The 21,967-nt window shown below is 42.4% G+C and overlaps 1 protein-coding gene across 1 annotated transcript; it reads left to right on the top strand.

Moving 5' to 3' along the window:
• Nucleotides 1–1,227: 1,227 nt before the first annotated feature.
• On the top strand, nt 1,228–2,064 carry LOC110919568 (proline-rich receptor-like protein kinase PERK8). The gene has a single exon (XM_022163839.1). It carries the CDS (start codon nt 1,228–1,230, stop codon nt 2,062–2,064), a length of 837 nt encoding a protein of 278 aa, XP_022019531.1.
• The last annotated feature ends 19,903 nt before the right edge of the window (nt 2,065–21,967 follow it).

Here is a 21,967-nt window from a genome sequence, read left to right as displayed (position 1 = left end):
TAACATGTTTTACTATTAAACAACACTTAAACTTATTCTTTATGCAATGCACAAAACAATCCTTATACATGAATACTATGCTATGATACTTGATGCTTACGTGGACCATACTTATGTGATATGTTTTAGTCATTAGCTCTCACGAGCCTCCCTTCGACATGTATAGCGCTATAGGAGTAACGCACCGCCCCCTTAAACTTGGGTCATGTTGAATTAATTAAACTTTCTTGCGTAAACAGAGGTTGGCTAGAAATATTGCATGCCACGATAGGTTGATCTCGTATAAACTAAGTTGCCATGTGGATTCGTTTTAAACTTTTATACTTATACTTATACTTATACTTATGCTTAAACTTGTATACTCGCCTTTGCTTTTGCATTGAACTTTATTTTAAACATGTTACAGGTTGAGGATGATGATGCTAAGAAACGAAGTAGCGTTGATGCCTAGATACACATATAGACGTTTAGGTTTAATCGTTGTATCAATTTTGATTATGTTGTATTGTATTTCCTTTGAACTTGACGTTATGTGATTTCTTTGTAATGTTGACAAATGAATTATGAAATGAAATCGGTTTATTAAATATTGTCACAAATAGCGTTATGATGTCTCTAGCAATCTTCACACTTCGTCTCATCCCGATGTTTCCGCCATTGGTTGGGGTGTGACATCGATTCCAACTGTAACTTTAGATGTGAAGTGAATTGAGAAAGCTAAAACACAATTAACATAATGACGAGGTATGACTCGGATTGGCTAACCCGACCCGGTCATTACCTATTATTTTATCATAAATAATTAATTACACATGTTTATTATAGAATGTTCTATTCTGCATGGATAAACTACGTAACCGAATCCCCAACTTTTTGGGAAGATCATGCAAATCCCTAACTTCTCGGAGCCCATCCTAAGTTAAGGGAAACCCTAATGATAAACTATAAATAGAGGTAAACATCTAAGGTATGATTCATCTTACTCTCGTTTACTCTTTCTCTCTATACACTTATACTTTCTCCCAAACCGAGACTTATTCTCGCGCCGAAGGGTGGTTACAGGAATAACCTCATTCCTGTAACGAGTCCTAACGGTGTTCTATTTTGCAGCAAGCAGTTCGGATCGCCAAGAATTGAAGTCTTAGTTGGATACTACCGTAAAGGTCAGTGTTTCTTCATTGGCGCCATCCGTGGGACCAAACGGTAACAATAGCAAGACTGGACCCAATGGCAAGCGATCAGAACACGGCAGTAACACCGAGTCAGGCGATGATAACTAGTAACCCACTGCCGGAGACAAACCCTGTTACCACCATGGCAGCCTCACTTGCTGTGTCTAGGTCTCTCGACTTGGAATTCGAAGCTGAAGGACCACCACCAGGCTTTGCAGGCACTTCTGCTGTCTCTTCTGGAACAAAGGTGGCAGATCTTTTCTCATATACTTCATTGCAGCTCCGGTTGGTAGAACCAACTACAATAGACGCCAACGTCTTCACCCTAGCATCAACCACGAGTGCACAGACTATACGTCATAGCACGACGCCGATTATCACATCTGCAAGCCCAAGCACTGTCATACCACAAGTAAGCATGCCTCAATACTATCAACCATCAGTAAGATACGCCATGCCACCTCTATACTCAGCAGTGCTAACGGCAGCGTTGTCCACTCCACCGCATCAACCAGTAGTTATGCCTGCAGGAATCATGAATGCCCCGGTTACACCAGGGAATCAAGCTTACTTCCCAGGATACTATTACGGAACCCCATACGAGTATTTACCCCCATATAACACTTCAACGTACACTCCCCAGGGAGCAGCACAAGGCTATGCCCAGCAGTCGCCATACGTGGCTTATATGCCACCTTGGTGGACTTTTCCAACATCACAGCCGGTTTACAGTCAGACCCCACCAACGGCGGAACCCGCGTATGACAGAGGAAATGCATCTAGGCCTCGTTTTTCTCCGGGTGGAGGCCCTAGCCCTACACTTAACATCGCCCCGGCTCAACCCCCTGTTACCCAGGGTACCAGCCAGGGTGGGGCAACTCCTCCAATATAACCCATCAATGTAGAAGAAGACGAACTCACTAGACCTTACAAACCAGTGGACGCTACTTTCAAATCCAAGTTCACCAGAAGAATAGCGGAAGCTCCTGTTAAGGAAAAACCCAAGATGCCTCAAACTGTAGGTAAGTACGATGGTCTAGGCAATCCTGATGAAGATCTCAATCTATTCAAAAGCGCTGGGGAAGTAGCCTATTGGCCCACGCCCCTCTGGTGCAAGATGTTTGTCCAAACACTGGTAGGTGCAGCTCAGGTCTGGTGGGATAGTTTCCCCATCGGGGAAATTGACAGTTTCGAAGATGTAGAGGCCAAGTTCATATTGCAGTTTAGCCAACAGAGAAGGCACACAAAAGACCAAAATGAACTCCTCCACATTCGCCGGCGAGACAATGAAACAGTGGAAAGTTTCATCGTTAGATTCAACAAAGAAAGCCTGGCCATCCCAGGTGTCACGAACCGATCTAGCGTGTGGTGCTTTCCTACAAAGGGTAAATGATGATAAGCTATTAAGAACACTCCACGGGAGGGATGGTATACCTCCCACCATGGACGAAATCTTGAGGATAGTTAAGGTCTACGTCACACAAGAGAAAGCTGTTGCCGCTAGTCACACGGCCAACAGAAAGAAAGAGGCTCAGAAAAACCAGGATGACAGAGAGCAGCGGGGCTCCAAAGGTAAAGGTAGAGGAGACCGATATCAGAGAAGTGACAGAACAGAATCGCGGTATGATAGGTGTAAAAGCACCTATTCAAGGAATGAATCCTCCTCTAAACCGCGGTCCGATTACCCCAACTTGAGCAAAACTCCAGCAGAAATCCTAGCCTCTGAAAACCTCAAGTTTAATCCTCCGAAGCCGCTGAAGGACAATCCAACAAAGACACCAACAAGTATTGTGAGTACCACAAAGGAAGCGGCCATGATACCAATGACTGTTTTCAATTAAAGAAGCAGATCGAGTATTTCGTGAAGGCGGGAAAATTGGCTCATCTGGTTCGAGACATCAAACAAGGCCCGCCCCCCGTCAAAGAGGAAAATGATAAAGAGGCGGGCAAGAGGCTACGAGAGCTAAACATGGTATATGCTGATAAGGGAAAGGGGCTAAGCGGAGTTTCTCCACGCTCGAACCCTGGATGCTAGCAACCATGACAATCAAGCCACGCGTGGAAGATTTACACCTCACCACTGATGCCTTAATCATATCCGCTGCGGTAGGTGACTATAACATGAGAAGAATCCTGGTAGATAGTGGGAGTTCTGAAGATATCATCTACGAGCATTGCTTCAATAGAATGCAACCAGAAGACAGAAGGCTGCTTGAGTCAGTGCACGCCCCTATTAAAGGTTTCACTGGAGAGAAGGTTGATCCAATTGGCCAAATCACTTTCCCAGTTATGTTTGGGCAAGAACCCCGGGAAAGAACCATACTCCTTACATTCCTTGTGGTGCGCGCTGAGTCTTACCATAATGTAATCATTGGACGGTTCACCCTGGGAAAATTGGATGCTATAGTCTCTACAGCGCGGGGGTTCATGAAGTTTCCCACCCCGCGAGGTATTGCAATAGTATTTCGAGACAAGCTGGGAGAAGTATTGAATACCAAAAGATGCCGTCAAGGGCCCACCGGCGCCACTGGACCGGAAAGGTGGGTATTAAGCACACGCCATCCGGATCAGACAGTAACAATAGGGGACAGTATCTCCCCTGAAGTTAAAAACAACCTGAAACAGCTGCTGAGAAGGAACGCCGACATCTTTGCTTTCGAGCACTCTGACATGACTGGGATACCCCGGGATAAGGCAGAGCATAAGCTAGTAACACTCCCAGGTATTAAACCCGTTACACAGGGTAAACGCAGCATAGCCCCTGATCGAAAAGCAGCGGTGGTCAAAGAAGTGCGGAAGTTGGTTGAACCTGGAATCCTTAGAGAAACAAAATATCACACATGGGTATCAAACCCTGTGATGGTCAAGAAACCAGACGGCACATGGCGAATGTGCATCGATTTTAAAGATCTGAATAAAGCATGTCCCAAAGATGCCTACCCGCTACCCGAGATGGACTTTAAGGTTGATTCTCTGGCCCTTATAGGTACAAGTGCTTCTTAGACGCCTATAAGGGTTATCACCAGATCAAAATGTCCAGGGAAGATGAAGAAAAAACGACGTTTCATACCGATGTGGGCATTTTTTGTTATACCAAAATGCCTTTCGGCCTGCGAAACGCCGGAGCCACTTATCAGCGGCTCATGGACAAGCCTTTCGAAAAACAAATCGGCAGAAACTTAGAACTATACGTTGACGATTTGGTAATCAAGAGCAGGGAGGAAAAACAAATGCTTGAAGACATTGAAGAAACCTTCCAAAAGCTCAGAGAATATAATATTAAGCTCAACCCCAAGAAATGTTCATTTGGGGTTGAGGAAAGCAAGTTCTTGGGGGTTGTGGTCACCCGGGATGGCTTTAAAGCTAACCAGGAAAAGGTAGCGGCCATAACGCGGATGCCCTCTCCCAGGACTTTGAAAGAAGCGCAAGCGTTAAACGGGCGCCTAGTGGCTATAAACAGATTCTTGGCAAGACACGCCGAGAGGTCTTTGCCATTTATAAAGACGTTAAAAGATTGCCTTAACAAGAAAAATTTCAAATGGACCAGCGAAGCAGAAGAAGCCCTGCAAGACATGAAACGTTTCATCGAGAAACTACCCATGTTGACAGCGCCATACCCAGAAAAACTACTCAAAATGTATCTAGCGGCGGCTCATAACGCGGTAAGCGCGGTACTCATGGTGGAAAGAGATGGGAAGCAAACACCCATATATTACATCAGCCGAGTTCTGGCGGGACCTGAAACACGGTATCCAACACTTGAAAAGTTGGTCCTAGCACTAGTTCACGCCACCCAATGACTCAGAAGATATTTTAAAGGGCATCGCGTGCAGATCTTAACAAATTACCCGCTACAGCAAATATTGCACAAGCCAGAGATCTCAGGAAGATTGGGTAACTGGGCAATCGAGTTGGGAGCCCTGGATATCAAATATGGAAAGCGAACAACAATCAAGGGACATGTAATGCCTCGTAATTTCTTATTTTTATATTTTTAGAAAATTCAAGTTCGTTTTCTATTTTTTTAGAAAATCATATCGAAAAAAAAACGGAATAACAACGTCAAATGACGTATTTTACACAATTTTAGCGCAACCGACAAGCAAACGCGTCTCACATCGATTTCCGACGCCCTCCTACATATTTTAATCCTAAAATAATATCCTACAGTTACACGACGTTCGGGTTTTGAAAACGGGTCCCGCAAGAGGTTACGAGCCATTTAAACACGCGATATTAGGCTTGTGGGCCTTGGGCCCAAGCCCAAAGCCCACTAAAACAACCCTACATATATAAGACATTTATCATTCTTTTTATTCATTTTTCTCAAACCCTATCTAAACACACATACAGCCGCATACATCAAAATGATGTCTCTGCCTCCCTCTCGAACAAACACCGGCGATCGGAGAGTCACTTCCGGTGACCGGTTATCACCAGCAAACTCCCCTCTCCTGATATCTCCGGCCGGCGACGACTCGTGTTTACCGGTGACACCACACATCCACCTGCACCCACCTGCAAACACTCGTACCTGTATCTCTTTCATCTGCATCTGATCGATGGTCTTGTCTACCGGAGACACTGTCGCACACTCGCAACAACCCTCGTTCTCCCCTCGTCTTTCCGGTTCGGCTGAGCGGCGGCAGGGGTGGAGATGATGAAGATGATATGATATTGATGATGAGGATAATTCCGGTAAAACCCTTCTTCTTTTGTTAGATCCGACTCAAGTTTCGCGTTTTATTTTCTTTTACCGGTGAAATTCCGTGATAATGGTGATGGTTAACGGCAGTGGTGGGGTCGACAGTGGTGGTGGCTTAGTTCGGGACGTATGTTGGTTCGTGGTGCTCTGTTTGGGTCGGGTTATGCTGGGTTTGATTTGAGTCTCCTCTCGGGTCTCGCCCGACATGAACGACGACAGGTGGTGGTCGTGCTTGGTTCGAGTTCGGCTCTGCACGAGCCAACTTGGTTTGGGTTACGGTTCAATCTCGGTTCACCAGTCAACGACAGTCAATGGGTCAGAATCGGGTTCGGGTCAACACCGGTCAAACCTGAGTAGAACTGGTCAAACGGTCAGACCCGGTCAACTGGTCAATCTACGGGTCAAGGTTGGTGTTTGGACAACTTCAGTCAACTGCGGTCAAACTCAGTCAACCCGAGATACGGTAAAACCTTTATAACGCGAGTTTCATTTACATTGTTACTTAGTTTAAAGGCGAGCTCGAACCGTCGTATTATAGCTTACGCTTGTTTAGTTTCCGGCTACTTTACAAAAAATATTCGTATAAGGTAATTGAATTAATTAATGTTTCATCGCGGAACCGAACTTGTTATGATTTAAATTTTTACATAAAGATCATACATTTATATATCTTGTTATTGAATTGTTGAGTTTTAAAAAATTATAACGACAACTTACATTGTCGGGATCGTCCAAAAACAGAGGAAACTCTATCCGTGTTTCGTAAAAATCCACATTTGGAAAAGTGTACATCATACCTCAAAGCCTTACAAGTTCAAGTAATATTTTTATAAAAATAAAAATAAATGTAAATGTATATTTATTTTAATAATACTTCGACAACCACTAATATTTAGATACCTTCATTTACTCGTGTATGATGACCTCGGCGTTGCGATATCAACCTCTTTAACTCTTCACGGGATTACCAAGGAATGCGTTGCGAAACTGTGAGCATACTCGACCCTTTTTACGTTTTAACGCATTTTTGGGGTGCAACATGTATTCAAAATCCACTTTACACCATCGATTATAATCAAACATACAATTCATCGAACATGTTCGTTGTTATGCTTAGGTTGTTAATACTTATTAGTTTCAACCTGTATTCCCATGATAATGTTATGCTTAGGCTGTTTATGCATGCTAGTTTAAAAATCACAATTTCATACTATTTGCTATGTTTAAGTTGTTTATGTATGCTCGTTTCGACGTGAATAATAAATGCTATGTGAATTTGAGACAAACTTTTATACATATAATTATATTCAAACTTGTATGCTCGCCAGTGATTTTGTACTGATCCATGCTTTTAATACATGTTGCAGGATTGTGACAGATGAATCCAGTAGGATTTCCTAGAAACGCAATTAATCTTTATTGCTCGTTGTATTGTAATTTGCTTTCAATCCTGTTGTATTCTGTTTCCAATACTTGTAATAATTAATTATCAATGAAACGAAATTTAATTACTTGAGAACTCATTGTGCATTATTTATTTTAATCTTGTGGTATTCTAGTTCAAACCATGTAAAATTTAATTGTTAAATACTTGACACAAAATAACGTTATGAAGTCTCTTGCAATCTACACACTTCGTCTCATCCCGATGTTTCCGCCATCGGTTGGGGTGTGACAGATTGGTATCAGAGCCATAACTATAGAGAATTAGGTAGAATTGCCATGTTCGACCTAGTCTATAGTCTAAGTACCAAAACTTGACCATTTTTTATTCTTGCTTAATATGTAATTCTTTTTATTTGCTTCTGCCTCTTCTTTTGTCTAAATATACAATGTGTCTTTTCTAAAACATTTCACATAATACATACCTGAAGATACTCATATCCCACAATTGAAATGACTCACTAGAATAGGGGTGATTCCCGCCTTTGGTGAAGAATTTCAATCCACCTTACATGTTATTTATTTTGCACGAAATTACACCATCAAGTCAGGAGTGATATCCGTATCTTGATGGGAATTTCCATTTCATACTCTAGTAGTTCCTTATTGGCGAGTCGAGATTTTATCTTGTTTCTTTCAATAAACCACATTTTGGGGACGAAATTGTCAAGCTAGGATTGATATCCACACCTTGGTGACTGGTCCCGCCCTACGATTTTCAATCTCACCAAAGTTTTGTATTTTCAATCAAATTAGGGACATGTACTAACTGGAAGGGTAAAATACCATTAATCGCCTGGCGACGAGAGTATTATACCTATTAGGCCAAAGCATGTCTCCCTAATTCGGAAGGACTTGCGAATCACTTTGGAATAGTCGAAGTTTCTAAACCCGAAGCACTCCAATACTTATCAAGCCTCTCTTTTAAATTAAGGCTATTTAATACTTGTTACCTAATCATCGTTTTTACACAATAAATTAATACACGCATACTGATACGTTATACTTGATTCGGGATTACTGGACATTCTTTATGTGATGAACTGGTCATTAGCTTCGTAAGAAGCCACACCTTAACGTATATAGTGCTTGTGAAGCACTATAGGAGTAGCGCACCGCCACATGGATTTGTGGTTACGTTTAGTTAAACTTTTACAGTCTTTATAGCAACGAGATGATGACATGTGCTATAGAGATGATACTAGTGGACACGTTGGTTCGATTTGTTCGAGCCTCACCTTAACATATATAGTGCTTGTGAAGCACTATAGGAGTAGCGCACCACCTCATGGACTTGGGGTTATGTTAAGTTAAACTTTTACGGATCTTTTCATAGCAACGAAATGATGACATGTGCTATGATTAGATGACGCTTGCGTTAAACATTGGGTTGACATTTTGTCATTAACTTCGGATGAAGCCTCACCTTAACATATATAGCGCTTGTGTAGCGCTATTGGAGTAACGCCCACCGCATGGACTTGCGGTCATGTTAAGACATTCATACATACTTGCGGATACGATGGTTTGACCAGTGAGATCACATGCCAGTAATGCGTTAATCTAGTTAACTAAATATCTCGTGTGGACTATTCAAGACTTTAATCATACTCATACTTATAACCTCTCTCATACTTAAATACAATCATGCATGCATACTTAAAATTCTATACGCTATCATTATCACTTGTAATACGTTAATAAACCCTGGCCCGTACACTACTAGTACAAACTATGCGGATCTTGCACAGACCAATATAATCACGGATGCATACATGATTATATTGGTATGCACATGAAAACCATAGCGGTTTCTACTGTGTCCATAACACGGAACGTAACATGACATTAAATAGCGAAATGGACGTAAAATGGTATGAACATGGTGGATACGCCGCTGGTACTTCCTATATATAAGTGTTCCTACCATATTACCAAACTCTCGTAAAAACGTGCCATGAGAAATTCGGTGTTCCCCTATTATATTGAATACAAACTTTGATCACACACCACCTATTTCTCGATTATACCCAAATCCCACTTCGAAAATGCCATCTTTCCCCAAGGTCTTCCTCTTGAATAAATTTCGGGACGAAATTTCCTAAAGTAGGGGAGACTGTAATGCCTCATAATTTCTTATTTTTATATTTTTAGAAAATTCAAGTTTGTTTTATATTTTTTTAGAAAATCATATCGAAAAAAAAAAACGGAATAACAACGTCAAACGACGTATTTTACACAATTTTAGCGCAACCGACAAGCGAACGCGTCTCACATCGATTTCCGACGCCCTCCTACGTATTTTAATCCTAAAATAATATCCTACTATTACACGACGTTCGGGTTTTGAAAACGGGTCCTGCAAGAGGTTACGGGCCACTTAAACACACGATATTGGGCTTGTGGGCCTTGGGCCCAATCCCAAAGCCCACTAAAACAACCCTACATATATATAAGACATTTATCATTCTTTTTATTCATTTTTATCAAACCCTATCTAAACACACATACAACCGCATACATCAAAATGATGTCTTTGCCTCTCTCTCTCGAACAAATACTAGCGATCGGAGAGTCACTTCCGGCGACTGGTTATCACCAGCAACCTCCCCTCTCCTGATATCTCCGGCCAGCGATGACTCGTGTTTGCCGGCGACACCACACATCCACCTGCACCCACCTGCAAACACCCGTACCTCTATCTCTTTCATCTGTGTCTGATCGGTGGTCTTGTCTACCGGCGACACTGTCACACACTCGCAATAACCCTCGTTCTCCCCTCGTCTTTCCGGTTCGGCTGAGCGGCAGCAGGGGTGGAGATGATGAAGATGATATGATATTGATGATGAAGATAATTCCGGTAAAACCCTTCTTCTTTTGTTAGATCCGACTTAAGTTTCGCGTTTTATTTTCTTTTACCGGTGAAATTCCGTGATAATGGTGATGGTTAACGGCAGTGGTGGCGCCGACAGTGCTGGTGGCTCAGTTCGGGACGTATGTTGGTTCGTGGTGCTCTATTTGGGTCGGGTTATGCTGGGTTTGATTTGAGTCTCCTCTCGGGTCTCGCCGGACATGAACGGCGGCGGGTGGTGGTTGTGCTTGGTTCGCGTTCGGCTCTGCACGAGTCAACTTGGTTTGGGTTACGGTTTAATCTTGGTTCACCAGTCAACGACAGTCAATGGGTCAGAATCGGGTTCGGGTCAACACCGGTCAAACCTGAGTAGAACTGGTCAAACGGTCAGACCCGGTCAACTGGTCAATCTACGGGTCAAGGTTGGTGTTTGGACAACTTCAGTCAACTGAGGTCAAATTCAGTCAACCCGAGATACGGTAAAACCTTTATAACGCGAGTTTCATTTACATTGTTACTTAGTTTAAATGCGAGCTCGAACCGTCGTATTATAGCTTACGCTTGTTTAGTTTCCGGCTACTTTACAAAAAATATTCGTTTAAGGTAATTGAATTAATTAATGTTTCATCGCGGAACCGAACTTGTTATAATTTAAATTTTTACATAAAGATCATATATTTATATATCTTGTTATTGAATTGTTGAGTTTTGAAAAATTATAATGACAACTTACATTGTCGGGATCGTCCAAAAACAGAGGAAACTCTGTTCGTGTTTCGTAAAAATCCACATTTTGAAAAGTGTACATCATACCTCAAAGCCTTACAAGTTCAAGTAATATTTTTATAAAAATAAAAATAAATGTAAATGTAAATGTATATTTATTTTAATAATACTTCGACAACCACTAATATTTAGATACCTTCATGTACTCGTGTATGATGACCTCGGCGTTGCGATATCAACCTCTTCAACTCTTCACGGGATTACCAAGGAATGCGTTGCGAAACTGTGAGCATACTCAACCCTTTTTACGTTTTAACGCATTTTTGGGGTGCAACATGTATACAAAATCCACTTTACACCATCGATTATAATCAAATATACAATTCATCGAACACGTTCGTTGTTATGCTTCGGTTGTTAATACTTATTAGTTTCAACTTGTATTCCCATGATAATGTTATGCTTAGGCTGTTTATGCATGCTAGTTTAAAAATCACAATTTCATACTATTTGCTATGTTTAAGTTGTTTATGTATGCTCGTTTCGAAGTGAATAATAAATGCTATGTGAATTTGAGACAAACTTTTATACATATAATTATATTCAAACTTGTATGCTCGCCAGTGCTTTTGTACTGATCCATGCTTTTAATACATGTTGCAGGATTGTGACAGATGGATCCAGTAGGATTTCCTAGAAACGCAATTAATCTTTATTGCTCGTTGTATTGTAATTTGCTTTCAATCCTGTTGTATTCTGTTTCCAATACTTGTAATAATTAATTATCAATGAAATGAAATTTAATTACTTGAGAACTCATTGTGCATTATTTATTTTAATCTTGTGGTATTCTAGTTCAAGCCATGTTAAATGTAATTATTAAATACTTGACACAAAATAGTGTTATGAAGTCTCTTGCAATCTACACACTTCGTCTCATCCCGATGTTTCCGCCATCGGTTGGGGTGTGACAGGACAGGTGATCCCCGATTTCTTGGCTGAAATTCCTGAGGGTGAAACAATACAGGATCTCGCCATCCAGGATATCCCGGAATCCAGCACAGCCAGACAAACCTGGAAACTTTACACTGACGGGTCATCCAGCGGGAAAGGTTCCGGGGTAGGTCTCATGCTGATAAGCCCAGATGAAATAAGGCTGATGTATGCCTTACGCTTTGATTTTGAATGCTCTAATAACGAAGCAGAATATGAGGCGCTACTCGCGAGTTTGAGGATGCCCCAATCTATGGGAGCTACAAGAGTTGACGCGTATGTTGACTCTTTGCTGGTTAATAATCAAGTCAACGAAATTTACGAGGCCAGGGATGAATCAATGGCAAAATACTTGGCTAAAACAAAGGAGCTCATAGCTTCCTTTGATAATGTCACGCTTAATCACGTCCATAGGGGAAAAAACCAAATAGCAGACGCCTTAAGCAAACTTGCTACTTCGGGGATGGAAAGAGAAGTAAAGGTAGAAACGCTGCAAATGCCTTCTATTGAACCCCGGGAAGTTTCCGCCCTGACGGGAAGTTTCCGCCCTGACAGCAGAAGAACCCTGTTGGTACACTCCAATATTAAAGTTCCTCACAAAAGGTGAATTACCTTCCACTAGGGGTGAAGCAGAAAAGATCCAAACCAAGGCATTGCAATACGAAGTCAACTATGGCGTCCTCTACAGGAAATCATACTTAGGACCACTACTGCGGTGTGTATCCCCAGCAGAGGTAAAATACCTTATCCAAGAAATACACTCGGGCATATGTGGCATTCAGCCGGGACCCTGGGCAGTTGTGGCGAAAATCCACAACGTCGGGTACTATTGGCCCGTGATGCATGAAGACGCGTTAGAGGAACTACGAAGGTGCCGTAGTTGCCAAAAATTTGTTCCTCAAACACTCTGTCCCAAGGACAACTTAATCCCAGTCATAGCGGCCTGGCCTTTCCAGAAATGGGCGGTTGACATCGTGGGGCCATTCCCGCTGGCCCCCAATAAGCTAAAATACCTTACCATGGCAATCGACTATTTCACCAAGTGGGTTGAAGCCAAATCTCTGGCTAAAATAACCGCTGAAAACACAAAAAAAGTTCCTCTGGGAGCACATTGTGTATCGATTCGGACTGTCGCTGTATTTGGTAAGTGACAATGGAACGAAGTTCGCAGATAGGGTCTTGCAAGTTTGGTGCGCAGAACTTCAGATTCAACAAATCTTCACATTTTGAGCACACCCCCAAGGAAACGGCCAGGTGGAGCGGGCAAATCGGAGTTTGTTGGATGGTATAAAAAGAAGGTTAGATTATGAAGGAAGCTCCTGGGTGGAAGAAATACCGAATGTCCTCTGGGCACATCGAATAATGCCAAAGACGAGTAACAATGAAACCCCCTTCAACCTAACCTATGGCGCGGAAGCAATGATACCCGCGGAAGTTGGTTTGCCCTCGCTACGACGCCTTACTACAATGATGACAATGACAGGCTCCTAAGGGAAGGCCTGGATATGCTCGAAGAAAGGCGTGAGGCAGCCGCCATCAGCGAGGCAAAATACAAGAAGACCCTGGAAAAATACTATAACCAGCGCGTAGCTCATCATACTTTCAAGGAAGGCGAGTATGTCATGCGTGATAATGAAGCCAGCAGAGCGGAACCTTCGGGCAAATTGGGACCCAACTGGGAATGCCCCTACGTCATCCAAGAAGACTTAGGCAAAGGGGCCTATCACCTATCTAGGCTAGATGGTACCGCGGTTCCTCGTAGTTGGAAGGCGGCTCAATTAAAAAAAATGTTACATGTAGGACCTTGCCCCTAACGGCGAGTTTAATTATTTTTCTTTTACCGAACAAGTGTAATTCATCTCGAACGATATCTCTTTCTTTTTCTAAGTTTTGGGTTAATAAAAGTTATATCTTTTTATTATTGTAACACCTCGAAAATTTGTGTTCAATAAATAAACGACACGTGTCACATACGACAAAAGCATTATAAACCCGGATTTAGTTAAGGATGTATGGCAGGATTTTTAAACATGTCGACATGTTAATTTATACCTCTGAACGACTTCATTATAAATCCCAAGACCCTAACATGATTAATAAACATCTAGTATACCTTTAATCCGGTGATTACTTATAATAACGGATGTCCAAATTTGCAAGAATGGATCCTATGAAAATAATGTTCAATAAAACATTCGTTTGTAAATACTTTTAACTTATTTCCATATACGGGCTTGGGGTACGGTATATAAAATACCGCTTGGTCCAGCATTGAATCTTTAATCGAATAGAGGTTAAATCATTGATATGCTTTGTTTTAAAATGTTTTGTTTGCTTAAAGCCTTTGGGGGGGGGGGGGGGGTTGATGACCATGTCCCGGATATCCTTGGCATCATCTTACGAGATGGCCACGACCTGAGCGCGGGGTGTAGGCGTACACCCGTCGGTGCATAAATGAATAAATAATGTGGTGTGTCTATTGATCTTTAATCCGGTCTACGGAACGGGCTACTGAACGCATAAGAAACATGTAATTCGTTTACAAGTATTATATTCAAATAATTATCCCAAGTTATAAAAGTTTGTGCCACGTGCATTCAAATCAATTTTATTAAACTGTTTAAATGAGTCGGTTGAATGTATTTACCAGTGTAAACTGACGTATTTTCCCAAAAAGGTTAAGTGCAGGTACTAAGCGAACTAGGCTGGCTCTCTCCTAGCATCCTCAATAAGTCTCGCAAGCTTGGATGTCAAACTGTTGAACAATGTTTCCTATTTATTTTGGATCCCCTGTGGATTAATTTCGACTGTTGTTATACTTGATATTACAATTTATTAAAGTTGAAATATATCTATCTTTTGCTTCCGCTGTGCATTTAAATATTGTGTCGTTTGACTGTAATGTTACCAACTACGTCACGGTAAACCCCCACCGGGCCCACCGGTGAAACGTGGAAATATCGGGGTGTGACAGGTTGGTATCAGAGCCAACGTTGAGTGAATTAAACACTATTCTTATGTGTTTAATCTCAATGACACAATTACACATACTCGAGTCTAGACAAGAACTTAGGATGAATTCGAATTGTTGCATTAGTTTGTCCTTTATTGTTTATTGTTGATTTCAATTGTTTAAGCAGGAAAACATGCCACCGGCAATCAGAAGAGGAGGAAGAGGCAAAGGGCCAATCACTACCCACAACGATCACGAGGCCGGGCCTTCTCACATGCGAGCTCCTGCCAGCACAATGAGTGCTGATCCTCAGAGAAACAGGAGGAACCTTTTTGAGCCCGCTAGACGGTCTATCTCGCACAGTTCAACACCTTCTTACCGTCACTCTTTTGGGCCGAACTCGGAAAACGAGCCCGATAACCCTCAACCTTCATTCATACCTCTCCAACGTTCCGTTTCGCACCGTTCTTTTGGCGACCCTACTCCTGTCTTTCAGGGCCAGTTCAACCTGGCAAACTTTATCCAAGAACCAGTGGGTTTAACCCATTGGGACCGGAGGACCATTTCTCAGAAGACAATGCAATGGACATGGACGAGGACATGGATCCCGTCGAGCCTGCAAGAGGTACCCCCAACCATCCAATCGAGATCTCTGATGGATCATCCTTCCATGGAACACCCTATCAGGGTCCAGACAGTTACCAAGCAAGATTCAACCAGTGTGAGTGGTACTTTACACCCTCTCACCATTTATCGCCTCATGAGCATAAGCAGCAGCAGGATCCCTCCAAGGGATTCGCGTTTCGTGGCAGTCACGCCACCGCCTCCACCGCCGCCAGTTCATCAAGCACCTCCAGATCCTCCAAGGCGTAGGAGAACAGGCGCGCGAATATCCACTCGCGGAGGGGATTTTCATTTTAGCACCCTCGACACTCCAGTGGTAGTCATTATCCGCCACTGCATGAAGACCCACAAATGGGTGGACCTTCTAACCCAGCTGTAGAGGTGAACTCTGCACCAGTTGCACCACCTCCGCCACCATTTGGTTATGATAACCCGATACCTACATACGCCGGTTCCACAACATACAACCCGTTTGAGCTGCCAGCTCACACTCACTACAACTATATTGGGGTCGACTCATACATAGAAGCGGCGACAAACTACAACGCCCTTCATCCCGAAGGACCTTATGGAACTCCTTGGGGAATGGGATCCTCAACTCATGGATATCCAGTACCTGCTAGACCTCCGGCTCAGCACCTATCGCAGCCGCCACGTTTTTCCCCACCGTAGCAGGAAGAAATCCTCCACCGTTTAAACAGGGTAGAACGAGATTTTGAAGAAGAACGTAAGAACAACCGTGGATTCCTTAAGGGCCTAGCAAACTTGTTGAAAGGAAAGAAGAAAAGGGATCATTAATCTCTATATGTATTATTGTATTTCCTATTTCAATAAAGTCCCTGCGTGGACATTTATGTGTGTATTTAGTCCCTGCGAGGACTTGTTTTCTGTTTAACCTCTGCGTAGGTAATTTGTCTGTTTAAAAAGTCCCGTTTAGGGCAATGTGTAATCCTTTTCAATATGTATTGGAATGCTAAGTTTATAAATTTCATTTCTGTCATTATATGCATAAATATATGAAATAAATAAATTAAAAATCATTCCTTTTAAATTAATCTGCCTGCTATATAAGAATCTTAAAGGTATAACCTAGCTTACATGTCTTTATAAGACTTGGCCAAGATGGTAAAACCTGTTTAAAGGATTCAGATCTCTGTTAACCTCTGGAAACATGTTAACACTCCTGGCAGACGTGGTTCGTTAAAATCACACACGTCATTCTTATATAAGGATCCTTCAAAGGATTCCAAAACCTCACCTAATGATCTATAAATCAGGGGTTTAAATCATCAATTAAGATGATCATATGTTAGTAGTATAGTGCCTACGGGTCATACTCATTGTCATATAAGACAAGAGACAGTAGTAGTCTATGACTCCCTGTCAAGAAAAGCTAAAGAACTATGTTCAAACCTTCACGCCTTAATTCTCTGAAATCATGGCTTATAATTTAGAACGTCCCTATGACTAGGCTTCTGTGCCACTAATAATATTGTTTATAATTAGGATAAGTTACCTTAAAATCCTGAATAAATGTGAGTAACAAATTAACCAAATATGGTCTATGTTTACCATGGTTAATGAATTACCCAATAAGGGCAATTCCATAATAAACTCCCAAATAAATTTTTGTCATTATCTTATGTGGCAGTTCAAGATACAATGGCTAAATCGGATGAAATAAATAGTTACCCAAAGGGGAATCAGAATGATGCCCGGATTAATATAGCGGGTGCTGAACTGCAAACGTTAATTGACAATGCTGTTACAAGAGCCTTGGATAGGCAGTATAGTGAGCCAAGTGGTACTCGGAGTAGGACCCTATCCGCACCGCATTCTAAGCCCAAGACTCATTCTGAGGCACATAGTAAGCCTCCCTCCAAGAAAGAAGAACCAAAGAAAGATGATGACGATCGTCACACTTCAAACTATCATAGTGTTCCGTCTCAAAGAGTCATGCTAAATCAAGGACCCCGTGATAAGGGTTGCTCCTACAAGTACTTTGTTTCATGCAAGCCCCAGGATTTTACGGGGGAGAAGGGAGCAATAGACTGCATGACATGGTTAGATGAGATGGACACAGTGGTTGATATCAGCGGGTGCGCTGAAAAGGATGTGGTAAAGTTTGTGTCGCAATCGTTTAAGGGTGAGGCCTTAGCCTGGTGGAGATCATTAATTCAAGCTACTAGAAAGATTCCACTGTACGGTATGTCATGGGAACAATTTGTTGCCCTCATCCGAGAGAACTACTACTCTTAGCATGAGGTAGAAAAGATTGAGTCAGATTTTCTGTCGTTAGTAATGAAGAATCTGGATTGCCAAGCTTACCTTACGAGCTTTAACACGATGTCAAGGTTGGTTCCTTATCTGGTGACCCCGGAACCCAAAAGAATAGCTCGTTTCATAGGGGGCTTAGCTCCGGAGATCAAGGCAAGTGTAAAAGCCTCTCGGCCAGCTACATTTAGGTCAGTAGCTGATATATCCTTATCCCTCACGCTGGATGCGGTCAGGCAGAGATCGCCGAGGAACAAGGATGCCGAAAAGAGGAAGCATGATGATGATGACAACTCGCGTCGATCAAATAAGAAGCACCGAGGAAACAATGACCACAGGAAGGGATTTAGTTCAAAGAAGGATGGGCATCAATCGGGAGATAAGCCCAAGTGTAAGACTTGTCAGAAATACCACTTTGGGAAGTGCAGACTTGACTCAAAATCCCAATCTCAGTCGAGACCTTGTGGGATTTGCAAATCCACGGAACATAAAACCCTAGAGTGCAAGAAGCTGAAAGACGCAACATGCTACAGTTGCAACGAAAAGGGGCACATAAAGACAAATTGCCCAAAGTATGCAAAGAAAGCTGATGAGAGGAAGAAGACTAATGCTAGGGTCTTCAGAATGGATGCAAAGGAAGCTGTGCAGGATGATAACGTGATCACAGGTACCTTTCTCATAAATGATGTCTATGCAAGAGTACTTTTTGATTCAGGAGCTGATAAATCATTTGTAGATAATAAATTTTGCAAATTGCTGAATTTGCCTTTTAAAACCTTAAGTGTGAAGTATGAGGTGGAGTTAGCAGATGGCACCTTAGAAACCGCCTCAACCATATTAGATGGATGTTTCATATCCATTAAGAACCACTCTTTTCCTTTGTCCCTACTTCCTTTGAAGTTAGCCGGTTTTGACATAGTTTTGGGTATGGACTGGTTATATCATAACCAGGCCCAGATTGTCTGTAATAAGAAGCAAGTAGTGCTCAAGACTCCGTCTGGTGAGTCACTTACCATTCAGGGAGATACCCGGTATGGACTGCCGGAGCAAGTATCTATGCTCAAGGCCTCTCAGTGTCTGAAGAAGGGTTGTGTCATCTATATGGCACAAGTGACTATTGATGAGCCGAAACCCAAGATCGAAGATATCCCTGTCATTTCCGAATACCCTAAAGTTTTCCCGAAGAACTACCTGGTTTACCACCAGATAGGCAAGTAGAATTCAGAATCGACATTATCCTTGGAGCAGCACCTGTTGCTAGAGCGCCTTATAGGTTGGCACCAACAGAGATGAAAGAATTGAGAACACAACTGGATGAATTGCTAGCCAAAGGTTTCATCAGACCTAGTTCGTCTCCTTAGGGAGCACCAATCTTATTTGTCAAGAAGAAGGATGGATCCATGCGTCTGTGCATCGACTACCGTGAGCTTAACAAGGTCACTATCAAGAATAGGTATCCATTACACATGATCGACGATCTGTTCGATCAACTTCAAGGGGCAAGCTACTTCTCTAAGATCGATCTACGGTCAGGCTATCACCAACTGAAGGTTAGAGATGAAGACGTACACAAGACTGGATTTAGGACTCGTTATGGTCATTACGAGTTCCTAGTGATGCCTTTTGGGCTCACTAATGCACCAGCGGCATTCATGGATCTCATGAACCGTGTCTGCAAACCATACTTGGACAAATTTGTCATCATCTTCATAGACGACATTCTGATTTATTCCAAGAATCAAGCTGATCATGAGAAGCATCTTCGATGTATTCTTTCACTACTTCAACAGGAGAAGCTCTATGCCAAATTCTCTAAATGTGAATTCTGGCTTCGAGAAGTCCAATTCCTTGGACACGTGGTTAGTGAGCGTGGTATCCAAGTGGATCCCGCTAAGGTGGAAGCTGTCATGAATTGGCAAGAGCCGAAGACACCCACAGAAATTCGCAGCTTCTTGGGATTGGCAGGATATTACAGGCGTTTTATTGAAAAATTTTTCAAGGATTGCTGCACCGCTAACTTCTTTGACTAGGAAGAAAATTAAGTTCGACTGGGGACCGAAGCAACAAGAAGCCTTTGATATCCTTAAGCAGAAGCTAAGCAATGCACCTGTGTTGACATTGCCTGTTGGAATAGAAGAGTTTGTGGTATATTGTGATGCATCACACACCGGGATGGGATGTGTGCTTATGCTGAAAGGCAAGGTTATTACCTGTGCTTCACGTCAGTTAAAGGTGCACAAAAAGAATTACACCACCCACGACTTGGAGTTGGGTGCCGTTGTATTCACACTGAAGCTATGGAGGCACTATTTATATGGTATCAAGTGCGTGATCTATTCTGATCATAAGAGCCTCCAGCATCTGTTCAACCAAAAGGATTTGAACATGAGGCAGCGTCGATGGATGGAAACTTTGGATGATTATGATTGTGAGATAAGATACCATCCTGGCAAGGCAAATGTAGTCGCCGATGCCTTGAGTTGAAAGGAAAGGGTGAAGCCTATAAGAATCAATGCCAAGAGCATTGAGATAAAGAATAGTTTGAATGAAAGGTTGTTAGCTGCACAGAAGGAAGCTGTGCTGGAAGCTAACTACCCTAATGAAAAGCTAGGAGTAACTGAAGAACAGTTATCCTATGGCAAGGACGGAATCCTGAGATTAAATGGATGGATATGGGTTCCAGTTTATGGAGGACTTCGAGATGTTATCCTCCAGGAAGCCCACAGTTCCAAATACTCCGTTCATCCTGGAGCTGACAAGATGTACCAGGATTTGAAGGTAAACTTTTGGTGGATAGGCTTGAAGAAGTCTATAGTTACCTATGTAGCTAAATGTTTGACATGTGCGCAAGTCAAAGCTGAACATCAGAAGCCGTCAGGTTTGCTGCAACAGCCTGAACTTCCCACATGGAAGTGGGAAATGGTGACGATGGATTTCATCACCAAATTGCCAAAGACAAGGAAAGGAAATGACACTATATGGGTGATAGTTGATAGACTGACTAAGTCAGCACATTTACTACCCATTAAGGAGACCTATAGCTCCGACATGTTAGCCAAATTGTACGTAGATAAGATTGTATCTCTACATGGCGTACCTATGTTTATTATCTCCGACAGAGATACTAGATACACATCTCATTTTTGGAAAAGTTTTCCACAATCGTTGGGCACGCACTTAAATTTCAGTACGGCTTACCATCCTCAAACGGACGGACAGAGTGAGCGTACAATCCAGACTTTGGAAGACATGCTTCGTGCATGTGTAATCGACTTAGGTGGTAGTTGGGATAACCACCTGCCATTAGTCGAGTTCTCGTATAACAATAGCTACCATACCAGCATTAAGGCTGCGCCTTTTGAGGCCTTGTACGGTAGGAAGTGCAGAACGCCCGTTTGTTGAGCGGAAGTTGGAGATGTCCAACTGTCAGGACCAGAAATAGTCTTTGAAACGACGGACAAGATTGTCCAGATTCGAGACCATCTGAAAGCTGCCCGAGATAGACAAAAGAGCTACGCAGATTTAAAGCGTAAACCTTTTAACTTCGAGGTAGGTGACAAGGTACTGCTTAAAGTATCACCCTGGAAGGGAGTGATGCGATTTGGTAAGAAAGGCAAGTTAAGCCCGAGATACATAGGACCCTTCGAGATCATCGAACGTGTCAGATCAGTTGCCTATAAGTTAAACTTACCTGAAGAGCTCAGTGGTATTCACAATGTATTCCACATCTGCAATCTGAAGAAGTGTGTCGCTGATGATTCACTAGTCATACCACACACAGATGTACGCATAAAAGAGAGCTTGAAGTTTGTTGAAAAACCTGTGTCGATCGAGGATCGACAGGTTAAGAAGCTTCGAAGGAAGCATGTACCGATTGTAAAGGTTAAATGGGATGCCTGTAGAGGTCCCGAGTATACGTGGGAGGTAGAGTCCACAATGAAAGAGAAATACCCTCAGTTGTTTCAGTAAATCTCGAGGTCGAGATTTCTTTTAAGGGGGTGAGGATGTAACACCTCGAAAATTTGTGTTCAATAAATAAACGACACGTGTCACATACGACAAAAGCATTATAAACCCGGATTTAGTTAAGGATGTATGGCAAGATTTTTAAACACGTCGACATGTTAATTTATACCTCTGAACGACTTCATTATAAATCCCAAGACCCTAACAAGATTAATAAACGTCTAGTATACCTTTAATCCGGTGATTACTAATAATAATGG

This window comes from Helianthus annuus, chromosome 16, assembly GCF_002127325.2.
Source record: "Helianthus annuus cultivar XRQ/B chromosome 16, HanXRQr2.0-SUNRISE, whole genome shotgun sequence".
NCBI lineage: Eukaryota > Viridiplantae > Streptophyta > Magnoliopsida > Asterales > Asteraceae > Helianthus > Helianthus annuus.
Note: the sequence above shows the minus strand (reverse complement) of the source record. Positions and strands in the feature narration are given on the sequence as shown.

Bases quoted from the DNA above. Each gene is read 5' to 3' on its own strand.
- LOC110919568 (XM_022163839.1), top strand. From the start codon at position 1,228: ATGGCAAGCGATCAGAACACGGCAGTAACACCGAGTCAGGCGATGATA.